Genomic DNA, 23,921 nt, shown 5'->3' on the forward strand with positions numbered 1-23,921 from the left:
AATTTTACACAAAAAACAATTGTGTGATTTTTGTATGTTTATAACAAATTTGTCACTAAAAATGTTTGAAAAATATGCAAGCAAATATAATATATCCGCAAATTAATCAATCCTACGAGACTCAAACGCATTTAAAAGCACTACGCATAGTATGCGGAGTAAACACCTACGCAATTATACACAATTAATATACTCCTAGCATTATTCTGACATTTGCTCTGATTGGTTCTCACTATCTAAAGAGTGGATGAATTAAGGGAAGGGGTATGAACGTTTGGACAGTATTTATTGTGGGACATTAGAGCACATCAGACATATCGATTGCATTCTGAATACGCAGAATGTCCTTCTGATATCCAATACTTTGGATTTTTTAAAATTCGCACTGTAATACACCTTTTATGGCAAATCATTCAAAATTGATATTTTTGATATTTAACTACTCGAAGTAAACTTTATAAATCTGATGATTTATACTTAAAGTGTATGTAAGTGGGATGAAAAGCCGACGATCAATTGAAAAATTTTGACCTTTCATATTGAAGATATGGATTTTTTTCCCAAAACACAAAAAAAAAATTAGGGCTTTTGGGGAAAAAAATCCATATCTTCAATATGAAAGGTCAAAATTTTCAATTGATCGTCGGCTTTTCCTCCCAGCTAAATACACTTTAAGAATATATCATTAGATTTATAAAATTTACTTCGAGGACTGTTATATATCAAAAATTTGAAAATTATCAATTTGTTATGATTTGGCATAAAATTTGTATTATATCGTGATTTTCAAAAAATGAAAATTATTTGATATCAGATATACATGCTTCGTATTCAGAATGCAATTCGATACGTCTGAGGTGCTCTCATGTTCCCTAAAAAAAACTGTCGAAACGCTCAAAACGCTCATTCCAGATCCCTTAATCTTGTGAGAATCATGTTTAAAATCCACATAAAAATACAATGTTATCAAGTAGGCCTACATTAGACACATGCTTTATTAACTTAAATTGAAAAGGTATTTTCATGGTACTAATCTGATATTTTTAGTTCAGGCTGTTTGACGTCATCACAAAATGGCATCCTCCACTAGCAATCAAAGTGTTTCAGGCCAGATTGTATCACATGTGTGCTCTTTTAAAAACACTCCCAAATGTGCTTGGGTCCCATGAAACAATTACACTAGTTGATACCAATCACACTATATATGTTTCATATTTTGTAACACTTAATTATTTCTTCAGTCACCAATGCATGTATAAGCAACCCATGTCAGAATGGGGGCGCTTGTTACCAAACCTCATCTGGCTATGCGTGTTACTGTGTTGGGCGATATACAGGCTATGACTGTGGAACACGTAAGTATAAATTAAATCTTCTGATAAGTCTTGATCAAACTGTACACATTTTAAAACTGGGTACACCCCGTCAGTCTGAAATCCCATCAGTCTGAACCATCGCTAGTCCGAATTTTCAGCTTACCTAATGCTAACCCAACCCTTACCCTAATACTAACCATAAACCTAATGCTAACCCTAAACATAACCCTAACCCTAAACTTAACCCTAACCCTTACCCTAACTCTAAACATAGCCCTAACCCTAACCCTACAAATTCGGACTAGCGGTGGTTCAGACTGACAGTGTTTTGGACTGACGGGGAGACCCCTTTAAAACTATGGCCAAACCAAAGGGATTGGCTAGAGTGCTTGGATTACAAAAAATCTGTGTGTGTAATGCTATGGTAAATCTACCATAATTAGATTGTCATGCATGGAGACCAAAGTAGTGCTGATGTTCATTGTCAAAGGCCTGAAATTGAGGGATAATTGGTTCATTAAATGGACTATTCTGGTTACAACCCCTATGGAAGATGTGACCATAATCCTTCTACACATGGGTGTAGAATTCAAACACCCATTCAGGTAACCCCATTTGAAATTTGCACTCCCTGTGTGGGATATTAAGGTCTTGTCTTCCATAGGGGTTGTATGAATTTCAACTAAAATAGTCCAATCCTTGATCACAAATCCCTGTCTAATAAATCTTGAATAGTGAATACCTGTGGATTATGAAGTGTTTGGCCTCAGAATTTCCCTCTGTGTAACTACAAATCTGTTCAGACTAATATGAAATAAAATTGTTTAACTTGTTGAAATGATCAACATAGACCAGAATGTACAATATACTGGTGTATTTACTAAGGGCATAGTTATTGCAGTGATTTTTACATCTTAACATTTCATTTTAACACCTCAATATCTCTTGTACAGTTATTGATCCCTGTATAGATGAGCCATGTCTCAATAATGGGCTGTGTTTCCAGTCCTCACTAGACCTGGATTCCTTCATCTGCTCATGTCAGACTGGCTACACTGGGGAGAGATGTGAAGTTGGTAAGTCAGGGGTAGAAATTCAGTTCCCCTTGCAAGAATCCTCTTTGACTTTGACAACAGCATTTTACAAGATTCTTTAAATTTTCCCCCATTAACTTAAGTGTATACATGTAGGTTCAGAAATTCTGTGAGAATCTGTTTAGATTCATGCCAATCAGTTTAGGAGAATCTCTAGGAGAATAGATTTTCAGATTCTAGCAGAATTTCTGAGCCTGAGCATTCTATAATTGAAGACAGAGATAAAAAGACTAGTTTGCGTCTGATGTCACTGCCAATCAAATTCCCTACAATCCTTGATTAGATATTTATAGCGCGTAAAAGGAAGGTCGATTTATCTGGTGCCGATCGGAGAAAAGGAATACCAGAAAATGGCAAAAAATTTCATACTTGTACACAGCAAAAAGCAACTTTTCTAGGCATTGTTGACATGGTGCCTTTAAGAAAAGAAAGTTTCCTACTATAAAGACCTAACTTTTGAGATGGTTTGTATGTTTGAAGGTGCAAAATTAACAATAAGGCGCCGGTTTTATCGCCGCGTTCAGCAAATCATATCATCACAACACTTATAAACAAGCTGTGCTCGAGTTTATTGACAGATGACGTCAGACGCAAACTAGTCTTTTTATCTCTGTCTTCCATTATAATTTGGGTTTAGTTTGCCTGTTGAGCTGGGCAATCATTACAAGATCTTAAGAATTACAATTGGCTGTGAAGGATAACTTCATGGCCCTCTTGAGACTGTTAGCATTTCAGTACCGATAGAGGGGACCTGCAATTACTTCTGCGTTCATGAGAAATATGAAGCCACTTCAGTTATTGCCATACTGATAACGGAATAAGTAGGACAAGACCAATATGATTAAATCTGTATAAGCAGAGCAGTGACACTTGCATTCAATCCCTGTATAAAAAAGTGAAGTTACTTCACTGGTATGGGGAGTATTTTGCCTAAAATGTATGTACATGTGCAGATGTCAAATGGCAATGCTTCCACTAGTAAAACAGACTTGTAACTTTGTTTGATTGACTGTTGCTTGGCTCAACCATATACTAGTACTTAGTTCCAGATCTTTGATTACATATTACAATTGTAACACAATTATGCTATGCGATACTCAGTCTTTATCCAAGTCGAGCATTGTCTGTCCGTCTTACATTTGTGAGATAGGCAACTGACTTCACTTGCATAAGCAAGTAGCTTATCCTATAGTATATTTAGGGCTCTCAACTAACAGGTTATTATGCACTCGAGTACTCGATTGAATTATTGGTCCGGAGTCCGGGTACATGAAAATCAAAAAAAAACCAAAAAAAAAACCAAAAAATTACTTGTTATTCAAGATTGGGAACCGGAGAAATACTGTTACAAAAAAAATTGCTATTTTTTTTATTCAAAGTTGGCTAAAGTTGTACATTTTAATTATTTTTTGCTTCTACTGAACAGGCAGGACACATTGAATTAGTATACATTGCTAGCTGCTAGCTGTTCAATAGAAGCAAAAGTAATTAAAATGTACAAGTTTATTTTGATTTTTACTTTGAAAAAAAATAATAGCATTTTTTTAAAGTAGCAGCATTTCGCTGGTTTCCAACCTTGAATAACAAGTAATTTAAGGCCTATAACTTTTTTTTTTCAAATTTTTTTTCGGGTACTTTTACCTGTGCATTTTGATCCGGGTAGGCCAAGAACGGGCCGGAACTTGGGTACCCGGGAATTGGTGAGAGCCTGAAGTATATTAGTACTCCAGAATTCTTGTTGTGAATATTTTGCATGAACACATCATAAATGTAAAAAACTAGAAAGCATACCAAATTATTTTTCAAAATTGCTATATTTTTCAGATCATACACCATCTCCCTGCTTGAGTACACCGTGTCTTAATTCCGGTGTGTGTCAACGTGATGGTAGCTCATTTACTTGTGAATGTGCACCAGGTTATACAGGAAGCACATGCCAGTTTGGTAAGTAGAATTTGTTCACAAATCATGTTCATCTTCCAGTGGCAACTCTATGGATTTGAAATTATAGCACCAGGAGTCTGTTTTTTTACTAATTTTAGAATAGAATTGTATTGAAATTTGTCATAATTTGATAGAAAGAAAGTGTTTTTTTTTTCTCACATGAACGACATGTTTTTTGTGCATGATCAAATAAATCCTGCATTGTTTTATTATGAAAGGTACATTGAATTTACATGTCTGAAATGTCTGAATGTTGTCCAACTTATTGCACATTCTAGTGAACACATTGTGTGTATGTATGTAAAGTAGGTAATGGGGCTACGCATCTTGCACATAGAACAAATAAACACAATGGGGAATGATTGCTCACTACTAGAGGAAACAGAATATAATAAATAAGAAAGAAATTACAGTTTACCAACCCAGTATTACATAACATAACATAACATAATAGGCATTTATTGAGCGCCCCACAAAGAACGGAGCGCTTTACAAAAGAATATATACAGCTACATGAAACTAATACAAACAATACAAAGCATAATATATGTCATGACAATTGCATAAGAGCATGATAAAAAACTACTTGAATAGGTATGTTTTCAGGTTTGCTTTGAAAAGCTGGAGTGTACCAGCTTCCCTGATGTCACGAGGTAGAGTGTTCCATATCCGGGGTGCACATGATTCAAATGAATGATCACCGGTATGTGTAAACAAGCAACAAATAAACACAAATCCCAACCGGCACACAACCCAACTTGATAAAAAGCAAGGGAATGTGCTGGCATGGAACCCACAACCTTCCGATTACCAGACGGATGATCTATCCATTTATAAAGCTCCCACTGATAAATGGTGGTTAAAACTGTGTCTAATGTGAGCATTATGTGTATGTTTTGTTTCAGCTGTGTCAGACACTCCATGCTCTAGTGCTCCATGTGTCAATGGTGCAACCTGTAGCAGCACAGATGGTAACACCTTTATATGTACTTGTGCCCCTGACTTCTATGGAGTTAATTGTGAAACATGTGAGTTTATAGTAAACAATTTCATTTAAATGAACACAGCTGCCAACAGCTGTACGCGATGCAACAACGATCGTATTTTAAAATACAACGCAAATACACTTTGCATACTTAATGCAAATACTAACCAATCACAAGTGAGTTGGTTCATTTCCGATTACGCACATGCAGGCATTCATCACACAGTGTACAAAGACATTCATCATGCTGTTGGCAGCTGTGTTCATTCAAAGTGAAATTTTTACTATAGTTTGATCTTGTTTTATAAGGTAATTTGGCCTATTGAATTTGTTCGCATTGGAAACAAAATATTATATATATTAACAAAGACCAAAAATCAATTGATAGTTGGCATCTTAAAGTTTGAAGGTTACAAAGTTGTGCGCATTTAAAACTTTTTGCACATTATGGCCACAATGGTTACAAATATTCCACGCAGGATACAAACAAGCATGCACTTCAAAGTTATATTTGCTGCAGTTATGCCAATTTTTCTATTTCAGTTGGAATTCTGATTTTTTGTTCCCATTTCCCATATAAATTTTATGCACTTTTATTAATGATTTCCCAATTGAAAATTGAAATAATTTTCAAAATTTGAATTGGAACAAGCACATTATTTTTAAAAGGAATTCTTGTAAAAATAGAAATTGCTAATTTCAGTCTTAATGACATATGGCTGATTATGATTGATCAGCACAAATTGGAATCTGTAACTGCTAGGGAGGAGGTTATTTCATGACCTTAATTTTGCACCTACGGATTGTTGCCATTTGTCAATACAAAATGCATTTGTAAAATTGATTCATGTTTGTGATCATTGAGGTACATTATTTTACCTTGTGTGAGCAGGAAAGTCTATCTCAACTTTCCTGGCGTGAGGTACATTATTTTACCTTGATTAAGCAACATACAAACATAGTGACTGGGCTCTCTATATAGCTAGTCAAACCTGTTTGACATCTATCCAAAAGTAGCCACTTTATACTTGCTTATTAAACAATGCTAAAAACAATTTTAATCCCAGACCAAGTAAGACAGAATAAAAGTAAATAATTCCTTTTGTTTCTTCATTTTACTTGTAGTCAATACCAACTCTCCATGTTTAAGTACCCCATGTCAAAATGGTGCTACATGTACCACTGATGGGTTCTCTTATTTGTGTGAATGTGTCGCTGGATATACAGGGGATAACTGCCAGACAGGTAAGTTCAAGTTCACTTTATTTAGTGTGCTGTATCTCCAGGCTTTCCCCACTGTCTAGGAGTGGATAAAGTTATAGATTCATGGAATGTGTATATAGTTTGTTCGGATTATAATGGCAAAAATTAATCAGTTAATTCACCTTTTCGGTAAATCCCATAACCCTTTGCGAGTACACCTCAGACTGCGCATTGCAAGTCGGCATGACATCAAATGACAAATTCTCAGGTGTACTCGCAAAGGCTTATGGGATTTACCGAAAAGGTGAATTGGTTATTATTACTGTGTGCATCAATAAGGTCTCTTATATTCCGGGATGGGTCATGTGATTTGGTAGACTGGGGGAAGGTAGCAGAGTCCCCAGTTCTGGTTGAGGTCCGGATCCACAAACATAATTGATTAAGATGTAATAATGCAAACAATTTGAAAAAAAAAACATCATGGTGGTTGTGACAAGTAGACTGCATAATTATGTAACATAACTTAGTATTTCTAATGTTTACTTCTCTACCCTTGTTTTATCTGTCACAGCATCCATTATGGCAATAGGAGCACACATGACACTGGATATTCCATATTTATCTGCATATGCTGATCCACAAACTACTGGATATCGAAACTTAGCAGCCATTATTAAGACTGCGGTATTTATCTTGCATTCATTTCATAAATATATCTGGGTTTCAATTTGATTAACCCCCTGGATGCTACTGGTCATCTAACAGCATTTCTGATTGGTTGATAACTTGAAATGCTCATTTCAATTGCCAATTAGGACTAGGCTTTAAACTATTTATGGTCAAACTTGCATTTGCAGATGATTTTATTAATACCCTCCTTGATTGGTTCAAACTTGGATACAATATTCATTTTAGCCAATCGACAGGTAGTTCTCATGGGGTTAAATTCTAGATATGTTAATAATGAATTGTGAGATTATGTAGAATCGAAATGTTGATGCTATGTTTTTGGAAGATGGTTGTGGCGCTTTATAGTTTGATCATGTAAATATACGTGACATGGTCTGCTCCATGTGGACCAAAGGAGGCATTTTTGACAAATGAATTACTATAATTATTACCTTATACAAACATTAATCTATTATATACTGAAAACATCAAAGGTCTAGCATACTTTGTTCTAAAGTTCTGAGGTTTTGTGATGTGTATTTTCTTGTTGTGTGATACTTGTTACTGACAACTGAAAAACAAGCATTCCAAAAAGTGCAGGACTCATGAAAATATTGGCATGATCTTGGTCTCGATCCAATGTGCAACTTCCTATGAACCTGTGTCATTCAGCGCCATTATGGCAGAATGATGTGCTGTATGCAGGGATAGTCCCAATCTCTTCTCTTGGATTGCACACTTGAATCATCTAATAATATGCCGCACAAAAACAGTCAAAAGATATAAGTGGATACAACTGCCCAGAACCAACCCCAACCCCTAAATTCTGGTGAAAATCCCAACACAATATATATTACCTGAAAGTTTATCAGTCAAAAAACCAGAATGTTGATGAATGAAGTCATCAGTCTATTGGGCTATTCCAGATGAAATCCACATTACCCCTGTGGAAGATTTTGGAAATATTTTCCACAGGGGGAGTATGTTTCCCAAATGTAATTGGTCAGAGTTAATCATTTTGAAACCCATACTCCCCCTGTATTATGGCTTTTCCTATATCTTCCACAACTGGAATAAGTATTTCAAATGGAAATTACCCAATTGTGTATTCTATTCAAAATTGGTACTCCCTCTGTGGCAGACTTTAGCTAAACCTTCCACAGGGGTAGTGTGGATTTGAAATGCAATAGCCCATTATAGGCCTCAAGATTACCTCTATACCACTGATTATTCAATACTTCATTCTTTCATTTTCATTTTCTCTGTGATGCGGATATTAACTACTTTGACAAGAGGAAATTTGAAAAACACATCATCAGTTGTTTGTTTTGCTAACTGTCTTGATTTTTCCAATATGTGCTACTTTTAATCATGTCACATTTTTTTAATTATTTAGATGATTAGACTATTGTTTCCAGCTCTTGGAGAAGTTTACAATAATGTTGAGGTAGATGGTTTTAGGTAAGAAGTTTATATATTGCATTGGATCAATTTTACAAATGAGCGTTTTCTAAAATGCACAATTCATGTACACTCTACTGCTGTAGTTTTTGTTACCTTGTGTTTCATTGTGTCCAATAAATAACATCAAGATTGAAGGTACTGTTAATGGTACACAACGTATTGTTGGTAGAAGTAGAAAAAATAGATTTTCATTATTTGAATCAATATATTAACACTTTGATGTTTTGCAAAAGTTAATTCTACAAATCATATGCTTTGAAAACATGCTTGATTAATTGTTGTTAATGAGTTATGTACGTTTTTCAAAAGTGTTGTTGTTTCAGCCCTCTTTACAACATAACTCAAGAACCACGGGGCCTACAAAAGTATATCTGTGATATTTGAATTCTTCTACATGCTCGCTATGAAATGATCAATGCAATTTTTGCCAAAGCTCATTACCATTCACAAGATGCTGTGAACTACCAAATCGCAACAGTTTAAAATACCTTGCTATACAAAGATACATCACCATACCATCATACTTCTGTAGTATATCTTTTGAGGAATGGGGGGGGGGGGGGGGCAGGCTGTTCCATTTGAAAGCCATACACCCTGTATGGAAGACATGAAGTTGATTGGGAAGAAATGGTTTCTGCAAAGAATTGAATTTCCCACTGTGAAACGAGATTCTGATACTGACTTGATTAGGCCTTTAAAAAATTGTTCGATTGGCATAACCCAACCAACCCTAAAAGTAGGCCCGACCCTGACTTTTATTTTACAATAAAAATAAAAAATAAATAAATAATAATTTTAAAAAATTCATTGGATTAAAAAAAGAAAGAAGAAAAAAAATTTCCAAGGCCTTTATCAAAGGCAATTTACAGCTTTAAAAGTAAAAAAATCCCTACCTACCTACCCTAATTTATTTTTTATGTTGCGCCAATCAAACAATTTTTTTAGGCATTGGCTCAATGATGTCTATGATTATGTTAACCTATCATCTGTTGTTATTGGTGTTTTTATTCCATTTCCATTGTAGGTTTGGAAGCACCATAGTGGATTTAACCATTTACCTGAATGAGCCATTTGGTACCAATACTCTGGAGGATTTACTTCAGCTTATGTCATCAACTGTTAATGATGATATAAGTGATGCAAGTCTGGGTTCTTTAGCAGCCATTCCAAACTCATTTGCATTTGAAGGTTTGTATATTTTGTTCATTTTGAAAAGAAAGTGTTTGAAATATACCAAAAGTTTCAAGGGCCATTTGGATCCCTGGGTTTTGAAATCTTTGGGCAATTAAAATTTTTAATTTAATACTTATATATGTACACCAAAACTCTTGCTGTTTATAGTGAGGTACAGTCACCACACAAATCATGTACCAACTAACATAACCGTACATCTACAATGACCCTGAAATCACACTTGCAAACCATGTGGAATATGTAAATATTGTGCCGCATGCTATAAACAGCTGCTCCCACTATAAACAAGGTGAATTTGAAGATAACAAACCAGCCAATAATAACAATCAACATCTGCCTATGAAACAAAGCTCAATCCTAATTATTCACTTAGTTCTAACTGGCAATTTTTTGGCCAACTTGCAGTTTAAGGGTGTTTTTCATGTGCTGTGGCAATCAAGTCTAAGACTTGTGCAAAGTCCAATTTCAATTGATGCATTCTAATTTTTGGATATTACATATTTCATTCTAACCAATCAGTTAATTAAAGTTACAAGGAGAGGTGAAAATTTGAGAAAAATTTCGGTATATACTCAAGATTTTGAATGCTTAGACTTGTATCAAGTCTTTGATTTTTGTGACTCGATTGTCAGAAAACATGCAAAAAATCTGTTATCTCCAGTTAGTACTAAATGAATGATTAGGATTGAGGTATGTTTCATTTGGCAGAACTTATACTTTTTAATCCCAATAAATTAGTGCTGTCTTTTTTGGAATGGGGAGTAACTATGATTGTTGCCGTCTTGTTTCCTTTCAGACATATCAACCACACCTTGTTCCAGTTCCCCATGTTTCAATGACGCTACCTGTACCAGCACTGATGGTAACTCCTATACATGTACTTGTGGTACTGGCTACTTGGGAGTTCATTGTGAAACATGTAAGTACATATCAATTGGTATACATGTACCATATTGTTTGTATTAAATGCCCCCTATAATAAATGCCCCTTCCAATTGTCAATGAAAAATTGACAAAATGGCATAAATTTCCATGCCATAAAAATCTATTAATGACTCAAACTTCCATCCAGTTCATTGCCAAATTATGGTAGAATTTCACTAATTTCATAAAATTTTTGTTTGATGATGCACTTACGGATGTAAAATTATTGTATTAACCACAAAAATATCATGTTCCACATGGTTTTGTGGGTGCCGCCATCTTGAATTTGAAGCCGAAGTAAGTGATTCTTCCAAAGCTTTTTTCACTGAAATTCTTTTTTTAATAAATGCCCTCTTTTGTAAAAATGCAACTCACCCAGTGCATTTATCAAAGAGTCCAGTCGTCAATAATTTCAAGATATGAAATGGACTAAACAGTGACATAACTAAAATATCTACTAAAACTAAAATAGAGCAACTAATACAAGTGGAACATGTATCTTATGTTTCATATTCTGTTCTTTTCAGTAAACGCCAACTCCCCATGTGCAAGTATTCCATGTGACAATGGTGCTACATGTATCACTGATGGGTTCTCCTATGTGTGTCAATGTGTGGATGGTTATACTGGGGACAACTGTGAAACAGGTGAGTCCATTATTAAGATTGATTGTTTTTGTTCAAGACTTTCTGAGAATGTCCTGCAGGGCTGTGGCGTTCACAGGTTTTCAATAGTGTGGGGGGGGGGGCACATGTCTTGAATCCCCCAACTGTCCAAAAATTGTTGGCTCGCTTGGCACACACTAATGGGTAATCCCCAGAGTTTCCCCCAAATGGGTGCATTTCCCCCAACTGACTAACAAAAGCGGGGGCTGTGGCCCTCCTTTGCGCACACCACTGCTTCAGGGTTATTGAACACAAAACAAAAATCAACCTTTTTCTCTCAACTTCGGTTTCTATGATACTAATAATTGTGGCACTCAATGCTAAAGAGTCGGCCAATCTTTCTTGTAACCATTGGTTTCTATATGGAACAGATAGCGATTAAAACTCACAATGAATATCATCAAAAGTCACCAACTGTGGCTGGCAAATCATGGGTTTGGTACAATGATTGTGAGCATGTGGCACAGGCTCATTGAAATTAAATTGATGGTATTGAAATATCATTCTGAGAGGGCAAAAGCCAGGTCTCTGAAATGTTTGTCTCATTTAGACGAGAAAGACCATCCAAACCATTCATGTATTCCAATTTTAACTGAAAATATTTTATAACGAGGCAATCTGCCTTTTGCATGCCACCAGCTGGTTACATCTCTGACATTGATAGACATAAGGCTATGTCGAATCGAACAGCCATGATAAAGCTGTATCAGTGTAGTAACACTTAACACACAATGGATAGCTTGTCATTACTTGTAAAGTTATTATTTGTTTTTGCATTTCTTCAGTAACTAGCCTCTGTGCCAGTGACCCATGCTTAAATGGAGCTGTATGTATTAACATGGTGGACCAATACACATGTGCATGTACAACAGGGTATTCAGGAGATCACTGTGAAATAGGTTAGTTGTTCACTATAAAGTACTGTGAAAACGTTGACAATAGTGTTACAATGTCATGACAGTAGCTGCATCTGGAGAGGGAGCGTTCGTGTTCCCCACCACCGCTTGTCCCTAGTTAGGAAGTTGCAGCCCAGAATTGATGTGTACCTGGGCTTGACTAGCTTTAACAACTAGCTTCAATAACTGTACACTTCCTAAAAACATCAATGTACATCAAGTCAGTAAGCAGCACTCCCAGTCATGACATTTCACTAGAGTTTATTATGCGACTTTTTCTTAGTCCATTTATCGCAATTTGGAAAAACTTATTTTTGTCAATCCTGGTCATCAAGTTGCAAGATGTAAGATAAATTCCACCATAGAATTAAGCAGTACCATGATTTTTTCAATATTTTCAAGGATTTAAAATTGAACAGTGAGTGTTTGTATATAATTTGCCAAACCATTTACTTGTTTATGTAGGTTGCTTGTTTGAAATGATTTTGTGTCTTGTTTATCCACAGTGACTGGCCCATGTCAGAGTTCACCATGTGTGAGTGGAGGACAATGTTCTCATACAGAAGACTCTGGATACACATGTCAATGTCCAACAGGTTACTCAGGAAATAACTGCCAAACATGTAAGTCACTAAATAGTTATAGTCATATCACAATTTTTGCATTCTTTTTTAGGTGTAGCATACTGAAAAGGAAGTCTGATTGACTGTGTGTGTATGTCATAATTTCCATACATCATATTTGCTTATCAAATGAAGTTTCACTGAGCTTGAAAGAGGAAGAACAAAGAAGGGGAGGAGAAGGAGAAGAAGTAGCAATGTTAAGAATGTCAGTATTTGGCACAAGACTCAAGATAATATATGTTTTCATTTATTTAATTTATAACATTCGGCCAAAGCCAGGCAAAGCCAAATAATGCTAAGAGGCTACTAAATTAAAGGGATGTCAAACTGAATATGATGGGATTGTGATATGGGGAGAGGACCAATTTGATGCAGGAGAAAAACCGGAGCACCCAGAGAAAAACATGTGAGGACAAGCATGGATCGGCAACCAAACTCACGTGTGGCAACACTGTAAATTGAATCCAAGCCGCAGTGGTGAGAAGACCACTACACTATAACCTGTCCTCCCACAATCATCATGTGAAATATTCAAAACATTGTTTTGTTTTTGTTTTCCCATAGTTAACAGTGCCTGTCAGAGCTCACCATGCATGAATGGAGGCGTTTGTAGTACAACAGAAACTCAGTACATCTGTAGCTGTCCAGCAACACACAGAGGAGATAACTGTGAAATATGTAAGTAACATAATAATGGGAGTTGTCAATATACAGGCAGAAAAAATTTCTGGTTAAAATTCAAGTTCATCAGGTGGGGTTTTTGGTGCAAATTTACGCACTTTCTTTTAATTTCAGCCCAATTTTGGGCTATTTTACACATGTTTTTCAAATACTCTTATTGTTTTGTTGTGACTGTGTAATGCTCATGTCTCAATAAAGGGTTAACTTTTTTTTAAATTTTCTAATTTTGTTTAAAAAAAAAGTTTTACAGTTACTTTTAATTAAGCCTTAGTGTGGAACTTTGACCTTATGAACCCTTTATAAGAATCTTATGCTGGCCTTGATCATTGCAGTATGCATAGGTGGACTGGTCACTGTGACAATGTTGCCTTGTCAGGCTTGTGCGCTTAGTTTTGGGCCTTCATGGGTAACCACCATAGCGGTATCAGACATGAAAAGGACAAAATTGTAATGATAATAATAATGAAATTACGCACAAGTTCTCCAGAAAGCAGCAACAATGAAAAGAGAACAAACAATGTATATACCAAAAACTTACTTATAGTCTTACCAGCAATTTAAGTCATCTAATCAGTTATATAAAACTTTATACAACTAATTGTTTTTATATTCCTTTCTAGTTGGTGATGCGTGTTCAAGTTCCCCATGTCTTTATGGTGGAACCTGCAACAATATAGACAATGGATTTACCTGTTCATGTGTACAAGGCTACTCAGGAGACATCTGTGAAACATGTAAGTACAATAATACATTCCTCAAACAATACAAAACCTTTGTGCTTTGATATATTTTGATTATGAGACAAATTATAGAACCTTCAGAATTTATTCACTGTTTTTTAAAATGATGGGCAAGACTGTATTGTAAGTGTAATAATACATTCCCCAAATAGTCTAGAGGAAAATCTCAAATTTGCGATACAAATGCATGCAAAAGCACTGCGCATAGTGCCATATACAAAATCAATGCACTCCACATACTTTTCTATCCTCTTTTCTGATTGGCTGCTTTGATATATATACTATGATTAGCTCGTAATAGGCAAGTATTATTCGCTTTTTTGTTACTGCACGCATCAATTAAGTCCCAACTTACGCATGCATAAATTCACAAAAGTGGGAGTCAGTCAAGCGATACGCAAACATTGGTCCGCGTACAATGTAGATGGTGCGCCAAGCTGTTTTAACGCAATTGTATATCAATCCACAATGTTATGAGTCCCGCCAATTAAGAGCTGATCAGGGTTTATGAACATGTGATATCATATAGCAAAGTTAGTCTGATTCTCTTCCCTCTGTCTGTTGGTATCTGTTTGTTTGTTTGGTTCTTTGTTTCTCCTTTTTGTCCCGCTGCATTTTATCCCATCTTAGTATTTTAGTAATCACACTAGAATGTTTCTTTTAACATCATTTAACAAACAGTCAACAGTGCATGCCAGAGTTCTCCATGTATGAACGGTGGTGTATGCAGGACGACTGCTACTCAATATATATGTGATTGCCCTGATGATTATCTTGGACCAAATTGTGAAATTGGTAAGTTCTTTTACCAATGTATAAATCAACTAAACAGCTAGTAACTTAAATTCTAACTGTAAATCTTGGAAAAGAGGTTTATCAGGATTGGTAATTGTAGATTTGATTCCATTTTATTAAACAAAATTAAGCAAAACTTTAATTTTTTAGGGGTAAGTGCCAAAAGGCCCATCTGCAATAGCTGCCAGGTGTCATATTTTTAGATGTGCACACTATAAAATGAAGAAAGTGTGAAATGTGTATAGTGTAGTTATTGCAGATGGGGCCTTCTTGCATTATAACCTTTTGATTTGCTTTGCTGAGAGTTGAGTTCATTGCACTTGAACGGTATTTGTTTACATTTTGAGAGCATACACAGTGCAAATACTGAAGTGGGAGTTTTGATTGTTTAATTAAATTGTCTGACAATCTTAACAACATACTGGTAATCTGAATGCCCGATTACACATCAATGAAGTGATCAATGTAGAGCGGCACTCATCAAAGACTGGTGTATGTCGCTCATTAACAGGTCATGCACATCAGTTGGAGCAATAGAGTGCCTTACTTCTCTGGAAGCTAGTTTAGTTATCCAATACTTTCCACCGCTCAGGACTTAGATTGTCACAACTACATGTACATTATTAACTTTGTGAAAATTGATGGTACATCAATGAAAATGTCAGTTTGTACAACAAATAATTATCACTTTGTTTTGTCCAATATGAAGTGAGTTTAATTAGTGAATACAGGACACACCCTAAAGTTGATATTGCACTTAGGATTGCAGTGAGAGTTAATGTTTAGGGCTATGTTTAGGGTTATGTTCAGAGAAAGGGCTGGAGTAAATGTAAGAGTTACAGTAAATTAGAGTTAGGATTTACCCATACAGCTGTATGGATGTACCCCAAATGTAGATCTGTTCTGCAGGTGTGATCGTGCCATTTGTTTCCATTAATGCCTTCAAAATTTCATTTGTTTGTCCTTACCAGTCAGTGGATGCTCAAGTTTTCCATGTGTGAATGGCGCTACATGTGATGACACCACAGATGGGTTCACATGTAATTGTCCTGGAGGCTTCACAGGAGATAAGTGTGAGATATGTAAGTATAACCACTGCAAAGTAACAAACTTCTAATTTCTAGATTCACCAAAGATATTTCAGTTACATTGCAACTGATTCACTGGGTCTTCATCATACTGTACAGAAATTTGATTGGATATTTTGGTAATCAGTGTCCATTGTTCCCTCTAAAGTCATATGGTGCTCAAATTTTGCAACAAGATGAATTTGAAAAAAAAAATCTCTATTCAAGCACACTGACACTATAGAATGTAAACTGTTTTGTCGAGTCTAATACATAAACTAATATCTAAAGGACAATGTACTTCATCAACTCTGAACATATTCCTCAGCTACTGTATTTACTCTATTAAATGCCCCCAGGGCATGAAATTTTTAAAAAGAGAGAGCATTTATTAGAGGTCTTTTGTACATGGATAATTCCTTAAAATTTTGTTAGATAAGTTTAAAAATCATGCTAAATCATGCTAAGGATTAATGCCTTCTGGTTCACTTCTGGGTTTGCGACGTCATATGAACTTAGGATCAATGACTTCCATTTCACTTTCGGGTTGCGATGTCAATTTCAGCAATTACCAATCGTGTGTGGACCATAGTAAGCTTACTTACACAAGATAGCAGGGAAATTTCAGTATTTTTTAAACATGTTGGTTAAGAAATGGTGGGGCATTTATTAGAGTTTATTAGGGGCAACTAATCGAGTAAATATGGTCTATTAAGTCATTCATTAACAATTCTATCAATATCATTTTGAAGTTAAAGGTAGGCCTACAACAAAAACCCAATGTAATGTTTTACTTATCTCACCTTTTATAATTTAGCAAACTAATAAGTTTGTTTTCTGTTTCTCAGTTACATGTTCACTCACACTCTTTGCTAGATCACCCAATAAGCTAAATCGGCAGTAAAATTTGCATTGCATTGTTGGACAGTTTTTGCACTTTTGGAACATGTTGCACTCTGACCTATCGGCAAAATTGTTTTTTGTGCGTTCATAATATTTAAAATATTTTACTAGAATAAAAGAACTGAGAAAAAAACATGGTTATTTCATAAATTAATTATGTAAAACATTTTAATGATAGCATGAATGAATAATAATTAAAGCAATTGCCCCAATAGGTCAGAGTTCAAAGTGTCCCAAAACTGCCAAGGTCGTCCCACAATGCTTTGCAATGCCGATCTCGCTTATTGTCTTTACCCCCTGAGAACTACTGTCTGTCTTACAGCATTTCTGATTCTGTGATATATTCAACCAAGTGACCAATTAAAGTACAGCTGATAAATATTGAAGCTGAACTTTTTCAGTTGATTCTTACCATGTTGCTGATTGGCTCAATAAATCCTATATTGTAGCCAATCAGCAGGTTGTACTTTCAGAGATATTACTGTCAGATAGTTATGCTGCCCTACTGGGTGACTTCATAGGGGTCTTCTATTTGCCATGTATTGTATAGCAATTTTTTTTTATCTTTCCACATGTATAGCAATTCTTTCTAACCATTCTGTCACTTCCATAACAATAACCCTCTATCAACTAATTTTCCTAATTTTGTATGTCATTCACAGTCAGAAATCCTTGTCTTAGTTCTCCATGTTTGAATGGAGGTCAATGCACTAGTTTAGTATCATCTTACTTCTGCATATGTAATGTGGGGTTTGCAGGAAATAGGTGTCAGAAGGGTAAGTAACTCACAACTTGATCTGTCTTCTATGTGTATCAGTAGTGAGGTTTTGCTGTCCGTAAAACCCTAAGCTTCACTTAACACTAACTTGTCACTATTACTTATAATACGAGGGGGTATCCAAAAGTTTTTGACATCACCCAGAAGTGAAAGAGCTATACCGATGAAATTTTGTCAGTGTAATCACTGGTCCTTATGTACATTATGGTCCAAAAATGGTCTCATAAGTATGTTTACTTTCGCTAGATGGGAAGTAGGCGCATAACCTTTTCATGATAAGATCCTCCACTTTCTTGAGTTTTTTCACTGTGGCCGCATCATCCGTTAAGTGATGGACGTCCGCTTCTTGGCTCATCTGTGAGGGACATGTGGCCAGTTTGGAAATTCCTTTTTCAAAAAGCAATAGTGCCATATGATGGGCAATCATCACCGTAGATTACTTTCATTTCATCATAGATTTTCTGAGCATTGTAGGCCTAACCCTTCAAATGCAGGAATTTAATCATGCTGCGTGCCTCAATTTTCACCATCTTTCAGGTTATGTGCCTACTGCCCATCTAGCGCCACCTGTAAAGAAAGTAAATATACTTATGTGACCATTTTTGGACCATAATGTACATAAGGACCAGTGATTACACTGACAAAATTTCATCGGTATAGCTCTTTCACTTCTGGTTGATGTCAAAAACTTTTGGATACCCCCTCGTATATGTATATTACCATAAATTATGATTTCCATTTAATTTTAATTTTGTTATTCTTTACTCAAAATGCTGAAATAATATTAGTAATATCTGTTAGGGAAGTCTTCTGTCCGTTTTAAGCCGATATAATGCGGTTAAGTGAAAGAAACCCCACTGGCTATTTTGGTCATTTAACATGGAGTTCTAATACTGGGGACTTAAGCGCTCCACAGACTCCAGTATTATACGTACAATATTGTATGCAACATATCTCGTTATTTAATCTATTGCCATTCTATTTCCAGTAATGTTTAAGTTCTAACGAATGTTTGATGACGAAAAATCGATAATATGTTACATGTAATATCTAGTAGAAATGTATTATCGATTTTACGTCATCAAACATTCGTTAGAACTTAAACATTACTGGAAATATAATGGCAATAGATTAAATAACGTAGATATGTTGCATACAATATTGTACGTACAATAAAAAGTCTGAATACTGCTTTAGTGTCTGAAAATAACATTATGTCAAAATCGCTCTGTTTACCTGACAAACACAACAAATTTGGCTGTTTCCATTCAGGGGTGTAAGTTGGGACATGTGCTTTATATTACCAGAGGCTACGTTCCAATTTAAAGGGTTTAGGGGGCTATAGGTGCACCACACATGAGGGGGAATTTAATTTTATCAAATTAATCAGATGATGTATGACAGAAATGGTGTGCCAGATTCAAAAGTTGCACCATTTGTAGCATGCTGAGGTTCCAAGTCAGTAGTTGAAGCAAGATTAAGGTAAATTACTGTCACCTCTGTAAAGCTTTCTCTTATTTATAACACTAAACGACATGCCTAAACAAGCAAACAATGATCTTGTCTTTACTTCAGTTCTCCCTATTTAACCCCATCTTCAATGGGGACTGCAAATACAACCCAAGCTGGAGAACCAATCTAGATATAATTTGACATATGGACTGAAGCCTATAAATATTATGAAACAAAATTATGTGTCATATCAAGATTATACAAATGTGTAGCCTATCAAGGAAGAAAAGTGTAACATAAATCTTTTTTCTTTTTTTTTCTTCTTTTTTTTTGTGTGTAATTTATCAAAGCTACTGGCATTTTAAGAAATGTTACTGGCAAACATGGGATTATACGTTAATTTCCTTTCCTAATGTTATCCTATAGAAATGAGTGTATTTGTGAAATAAAACATTCTTTAATGAACTTTCCTCTAAGAAAGCATACCATAGTGTCTGAGTTGGATCTATATAGTAATATTTTTCATTTTGTTTTCTAGCTGTAACTCCATGTGATAATGCACCCTGTCAGAATGGAGCTCTGTGCATCAGCCAGGATAACTCTTATACATGTGTATGTGGAGAGGGTTTCTTAGGAACTGACTGTGAAAGTAAGTATGAATATGTACAGTCATGACCAGTGTGATGCAGTCCATATTTATTGCTAGTCGGCCAGTGAGATAAAAAGTGTATGAAATACAAATAGAATGGCATACACACAGTTGGGTTCAGCATCAACAAGGAAGATCCTTTGCAACTGATGTCACTAATGCACATTTTTGTGATTTTACACAAGCCTAAGTTGGGACTTTCTTGGCATGCAGTGTACAGTAACCAACAATGAATTATTTTCAGCAATTATGAGATGAATAAAGTATATCTGGTCCTTTCTGTTCCTTGCAATGCTTGTCTCACATTCAATTATTGTTTTGTAAATATTTAAACCTGGATACTTATTCTTTGAGAACTATCAATACATTTTGGTAGATTTATGCATTATGTACACATTCACTGTCATCAATGTTCGTTTCATAGACTATAGTGTATCTTGTCTCAAGTTGAGAGTAACACCATATTGGATTTCGTAGTGGAAGATTCAAATTGTGTGCGCTAACCTAATCCCGCGTGGCGTATACACATGCGAAGAAGGGCGATTTGTCCATACGCTGGTGATGCAAGCACGTAAACGCACTGATTGGAATCTGCCACTGCAAAATCCAACGTGACGTTACTCTCAACTTGAGACAGGACACACAAAACAGGATACAGATCATCCACCAACAGGTAAAAAACCCTTGTGCTTTGTATGCTGAGAGGTCTTGCATATTCATGAGGGCTGATCATTTGACCATGCGGGTCTAACAAATGACGCCAGCGCTGCATGCATTCACGTTACACGATAGAGCTTTACATGTTTATGCCTTTACATGGTACAAAACCTGTAAAAATATGTGGTATGTGTATAGTAGTTTCACATGTCGCTGGGATTTTGCTAGTTGTTGAATGGTCTGTATAATTTGGAATTTGGAATGAATAGTTTATGGTTCAATGTTTTTTGCTTCTATTGTTACAGTCATAGATTCTTGCACAAGCTCACCTTGTCTCAGTGGTGGTGTATGCAGCATGCAAGGAACCTCCTACCTATGCAGTTGCCAACAAGGATTTTCTGGAGTGAATTGTGAAACATGTAAGTAGGAAAACTTGTATTGTGAAAAGAATATGCCTAGTTCTCAGTTCTCTATTATATTCCTTGTGATAGTATGGGCAAAGTATAAACTAAAAAATCAAATTGTGAATTTAAGTGATAATATTTAAGGTAAAATCTGAATCTTTTGACATGGATGGGGTACATGAACCATGAAAAAACTGGATGGAATGATAGGTAAGCAGACAAGGGGGAGATAAAAGCTAGGCCTAATTAAAAAAACGATTTGTCTCAAAACTCTCAAACCATGAAAAACTAATGCGAAATGCGGGGGTTTTTCCAAAGATTTTTTTAATGTGAAAAATCCTTGAAGTCCTATTCTAGTGTATGAAGTGTTGTATTGAACAATAAAGTGATGCTGCTATTGTACTGAAGTGAAGTAATCTAAGAGCAGGGGTCTGGTGGTTCATTCTCACCCACCAGACAAGTACATTGGAGGACATATTCAGTTGCGTAGTTAAAAAAAAGAATTTGTAAGGTTTAAAAAAACTGTGTCCAAACGGCATTTCAATCATAGTTTTTTACACTTTTTCTGAAAAAAATATAAAAGGAAATGTATTTTTTTTACTAATGCGGGTGAATAAACTAATTTTTAATTTGGCCTAATTGCAAATGATTTATGAAAAAAATAATGATTCTTATGTTTGATTGCAGATACAAGCCCATGTTTCAGCACACCATGTTTGAATGGTGGTCTGTGTGTTAATCAGGATACATTGTACACATGTGTATGTCCGCAAGGTTTCTCTGGAAATAACTGTGAAAGTAAGTGCTAAATAATTCTTTCTTAAGGGGGAAGTAAGGGGAGAGAATTGATGTCTTTTCTAATTCCATTTTTGCTCAAATTAATGTTCCAAAGAATATTAAAAATATGTATCTAGAAATCAAATGGACCAAGAAATCACAGTTGGAGGTCAGATTTGTCCCAAAATGCTTGAGACAAAATTTTTTACTCCAAATTTCTTGTGAAAAACATAAAGAAATAAATTCAAAGTAGAATTTTTCAGTTTACAGTTCCTAGAAAAATCATTAATATAAAAGTTAATTGCAAGATGTTATTTATTTGTCAAATGGAAAATTTGTTCACAAGAAAAGATAAGCACCAGGTTTGTAAGGTTTAAACAAATTGTTTCCATGTTGCGTGAAACAAGACAATTTTAATTTAAAAGAAGTGAAGCTATTCTTGTAACTGTACAACTCAAAATTGATTTTAGTGACAAATTGTATTACCTACTTAAATGTTTGTATTTTTGTAAAGAAATTTCTTTTTTCTTTTCTATCACAGTTGTCGATGCTTGTCTTAGTTCACCCTGTTTAAATGGAGGTGTATGTATTGGGGAAGGAGCCTCTTACACGTGCACCTGCTCACAAGGTTTTATTGGAGATAATTGTGAGATAAGTAAGTAACTGTTAAAGAGACTGTGTAAAAGTTCAGGTTCAAGCATATATGACTAGGTACAAGTCCGAGACTCCGCTTGTCTAACACGCCGCTAGTCCGAATCTGAAATGCACTTCACCAGTCCGACACACGGCTAGTCCGAATCTAAAATACACTCTGCCAGTCCGACACGCCGCAAGTCTGAAAATGAAAAACACTGCTCTAGTCCGAAACTGAAAACCACTGCGCCAGTCCGAATCTGGAAAACACTCCTTTAGTTCGTCACTGCGCTAGTCCGAATCTAAAAAACTATGCGCTAGTCCGAAACTGAAAACCATTGCGCCAATCCGAATCTGAATTTGGGAAACACTGCACCCATAAAAAAATAGTATGTCTCATAGTGACCATGCGCATTTGTTTTGCAGTGCGCATTGGTCTCGAAGAAATTGGCTTAATTTTTTTCCCCAAAAAATACCCCCTTCCAGCCTAAATACTAACATTGTAATTGATGTTAATTGATGATTTCTTTTCAGTTATTGATCCATGCTTGCAATCACCATGTTTAAATGAAGCCACATGTACCAGTCAGGGAATAGGATACAGCTGTACATGTCTACCGGGATTTACTGGAAATTTATGTCAGACATGTAAGTCACTCATGCCAGAAATTGAATTTACAAAATGTCAAAATGTTGTAAAAGTTTTAAGCCTCTTATTTTACACTGTATTAACTAAAATATGATAATTGTGTGTTGGTTGTACTGTACATTTAGAAAATTAGTTTTTAGTAAAATTTGCATAATTTTGGAAAGCTTCATAGGATGAGTTATTCCCATCAAATTTCTTTAACAACATGGATGTAATAAAAGTATCATTTTCAAAATTGAGAAAACTTTGCAATGTAGTGATATTTTACACCCTACTAGGATTCCTTTGTATCTGAAATGACAGTTGATATTGCTAGGAACAGCCCATTAGGGAGCAATCACTATTTATGGCAGGGGCGGAAAAAATCAGGGGGGACATGAAATTTTTTTAAACATGAAGGAGGGACACAAAATTTATTTATTTAAAAACATGTATTTACATGTAATACCAGTAGTGCTGGAGGGGGAGGACATTAATTTTTTCTGTGTTCAAGAGGGGGGGGGGTGAGGAAAAAATTGTGCAAAAAGAATAAATATCCTCCGCCCCCCCCTCCCTGGCGTAAATAGTGATCGCTCCCTTAATGCAAAGGGTCATTAGTCTGAAAAGGGTTGAAGTTAGGGTTTAGGGCATTTTAGGTTAGGATTAGGGTCAGGGATAATGTTAGGGTTAGGGTCAGAGTTGGGATTAGAGTCAGGATTATATTTAGGCTTGAGAGTTAGGTTTAGGATTAGGGATTAGGTTATAGATTAGGGTTAGGGT

General features: G+C 35.6%; 1 protein-coding gene across 1 annotated transcript in view; it reads left to right on the forward strand.

The window, feature by feature from the left end:
• The window catches only part of LOC140166882 (uncharacterized), a 107,243-nt gene that overhangs the window by 41,942 nt on the left and 41,380 nt on the right, over window positions 1-23,921 (forward strand). The window contains 22 exon segments of the mRNA XM_072190368.1: window positions 1,242-1,355; window positions 2,270-2,392; window positions 4,235-4,354; window positions 5,260-5,382; window positions 6,465-6,584; window positions 7,114-7,226; window positions 8,608-8,672; window positions 9,700-9,863; window positions 10,666-10,788; window positions 11,321-11,440; window positions 12,244-12,357; window positions 12,861-12,977; window positions 13,542-13,655; window positions 14,279-14,392; window positions 15,080-15,193; window positions 16,165-16,275; window positions 17,826-17,939; window positions 19,932-20,042; window positions 21,005-21,118; window positions 21,791-21,901; window positions 22,422-22,535; window positions 23,048-23,161. Coding sequence (XP_072046469.1) covers window positions 1,242-1,355; window positions 2,270-2,392; window positions 4,235-4,354; window positions 5,260-5,382; window positions 6,465-6,584; window positions 7,114-7,226; window positions 8,608-8,672; window positions 9,700-9,863; window positions 10,666-10,788; window positions 11,321-11,440; window positions 12,244-12,357; window positions 12,861-12,977; window positions 13,542-13,655; window positions 14,279-14,392; window positions 15,080-15,193; window positions 16,165-16,275; window positions 17,826-17,939; window positions 19,932-20,042; window positions 21,005-21,118; window positions 21,791-21,901; window positions 22,422-22,535; window positions 23,048-23,161 — 2,547 coding nt within the window.

The sequence above is a fragment of the Amphiura filiformis genome, chromosome 12 (assembly GCF_039555335.1).
Source record: "Amphiura filiformis chromosome 12, Afil_fr2py, whole genome shotgun sequence".
Taxonomy (NCBI): Eukaryota; Metazoa; Echinodermata; class Ophiuroidea; order Amphilepidida; family Amphiuridae; genus Amphiura; species Amphiura filiformis.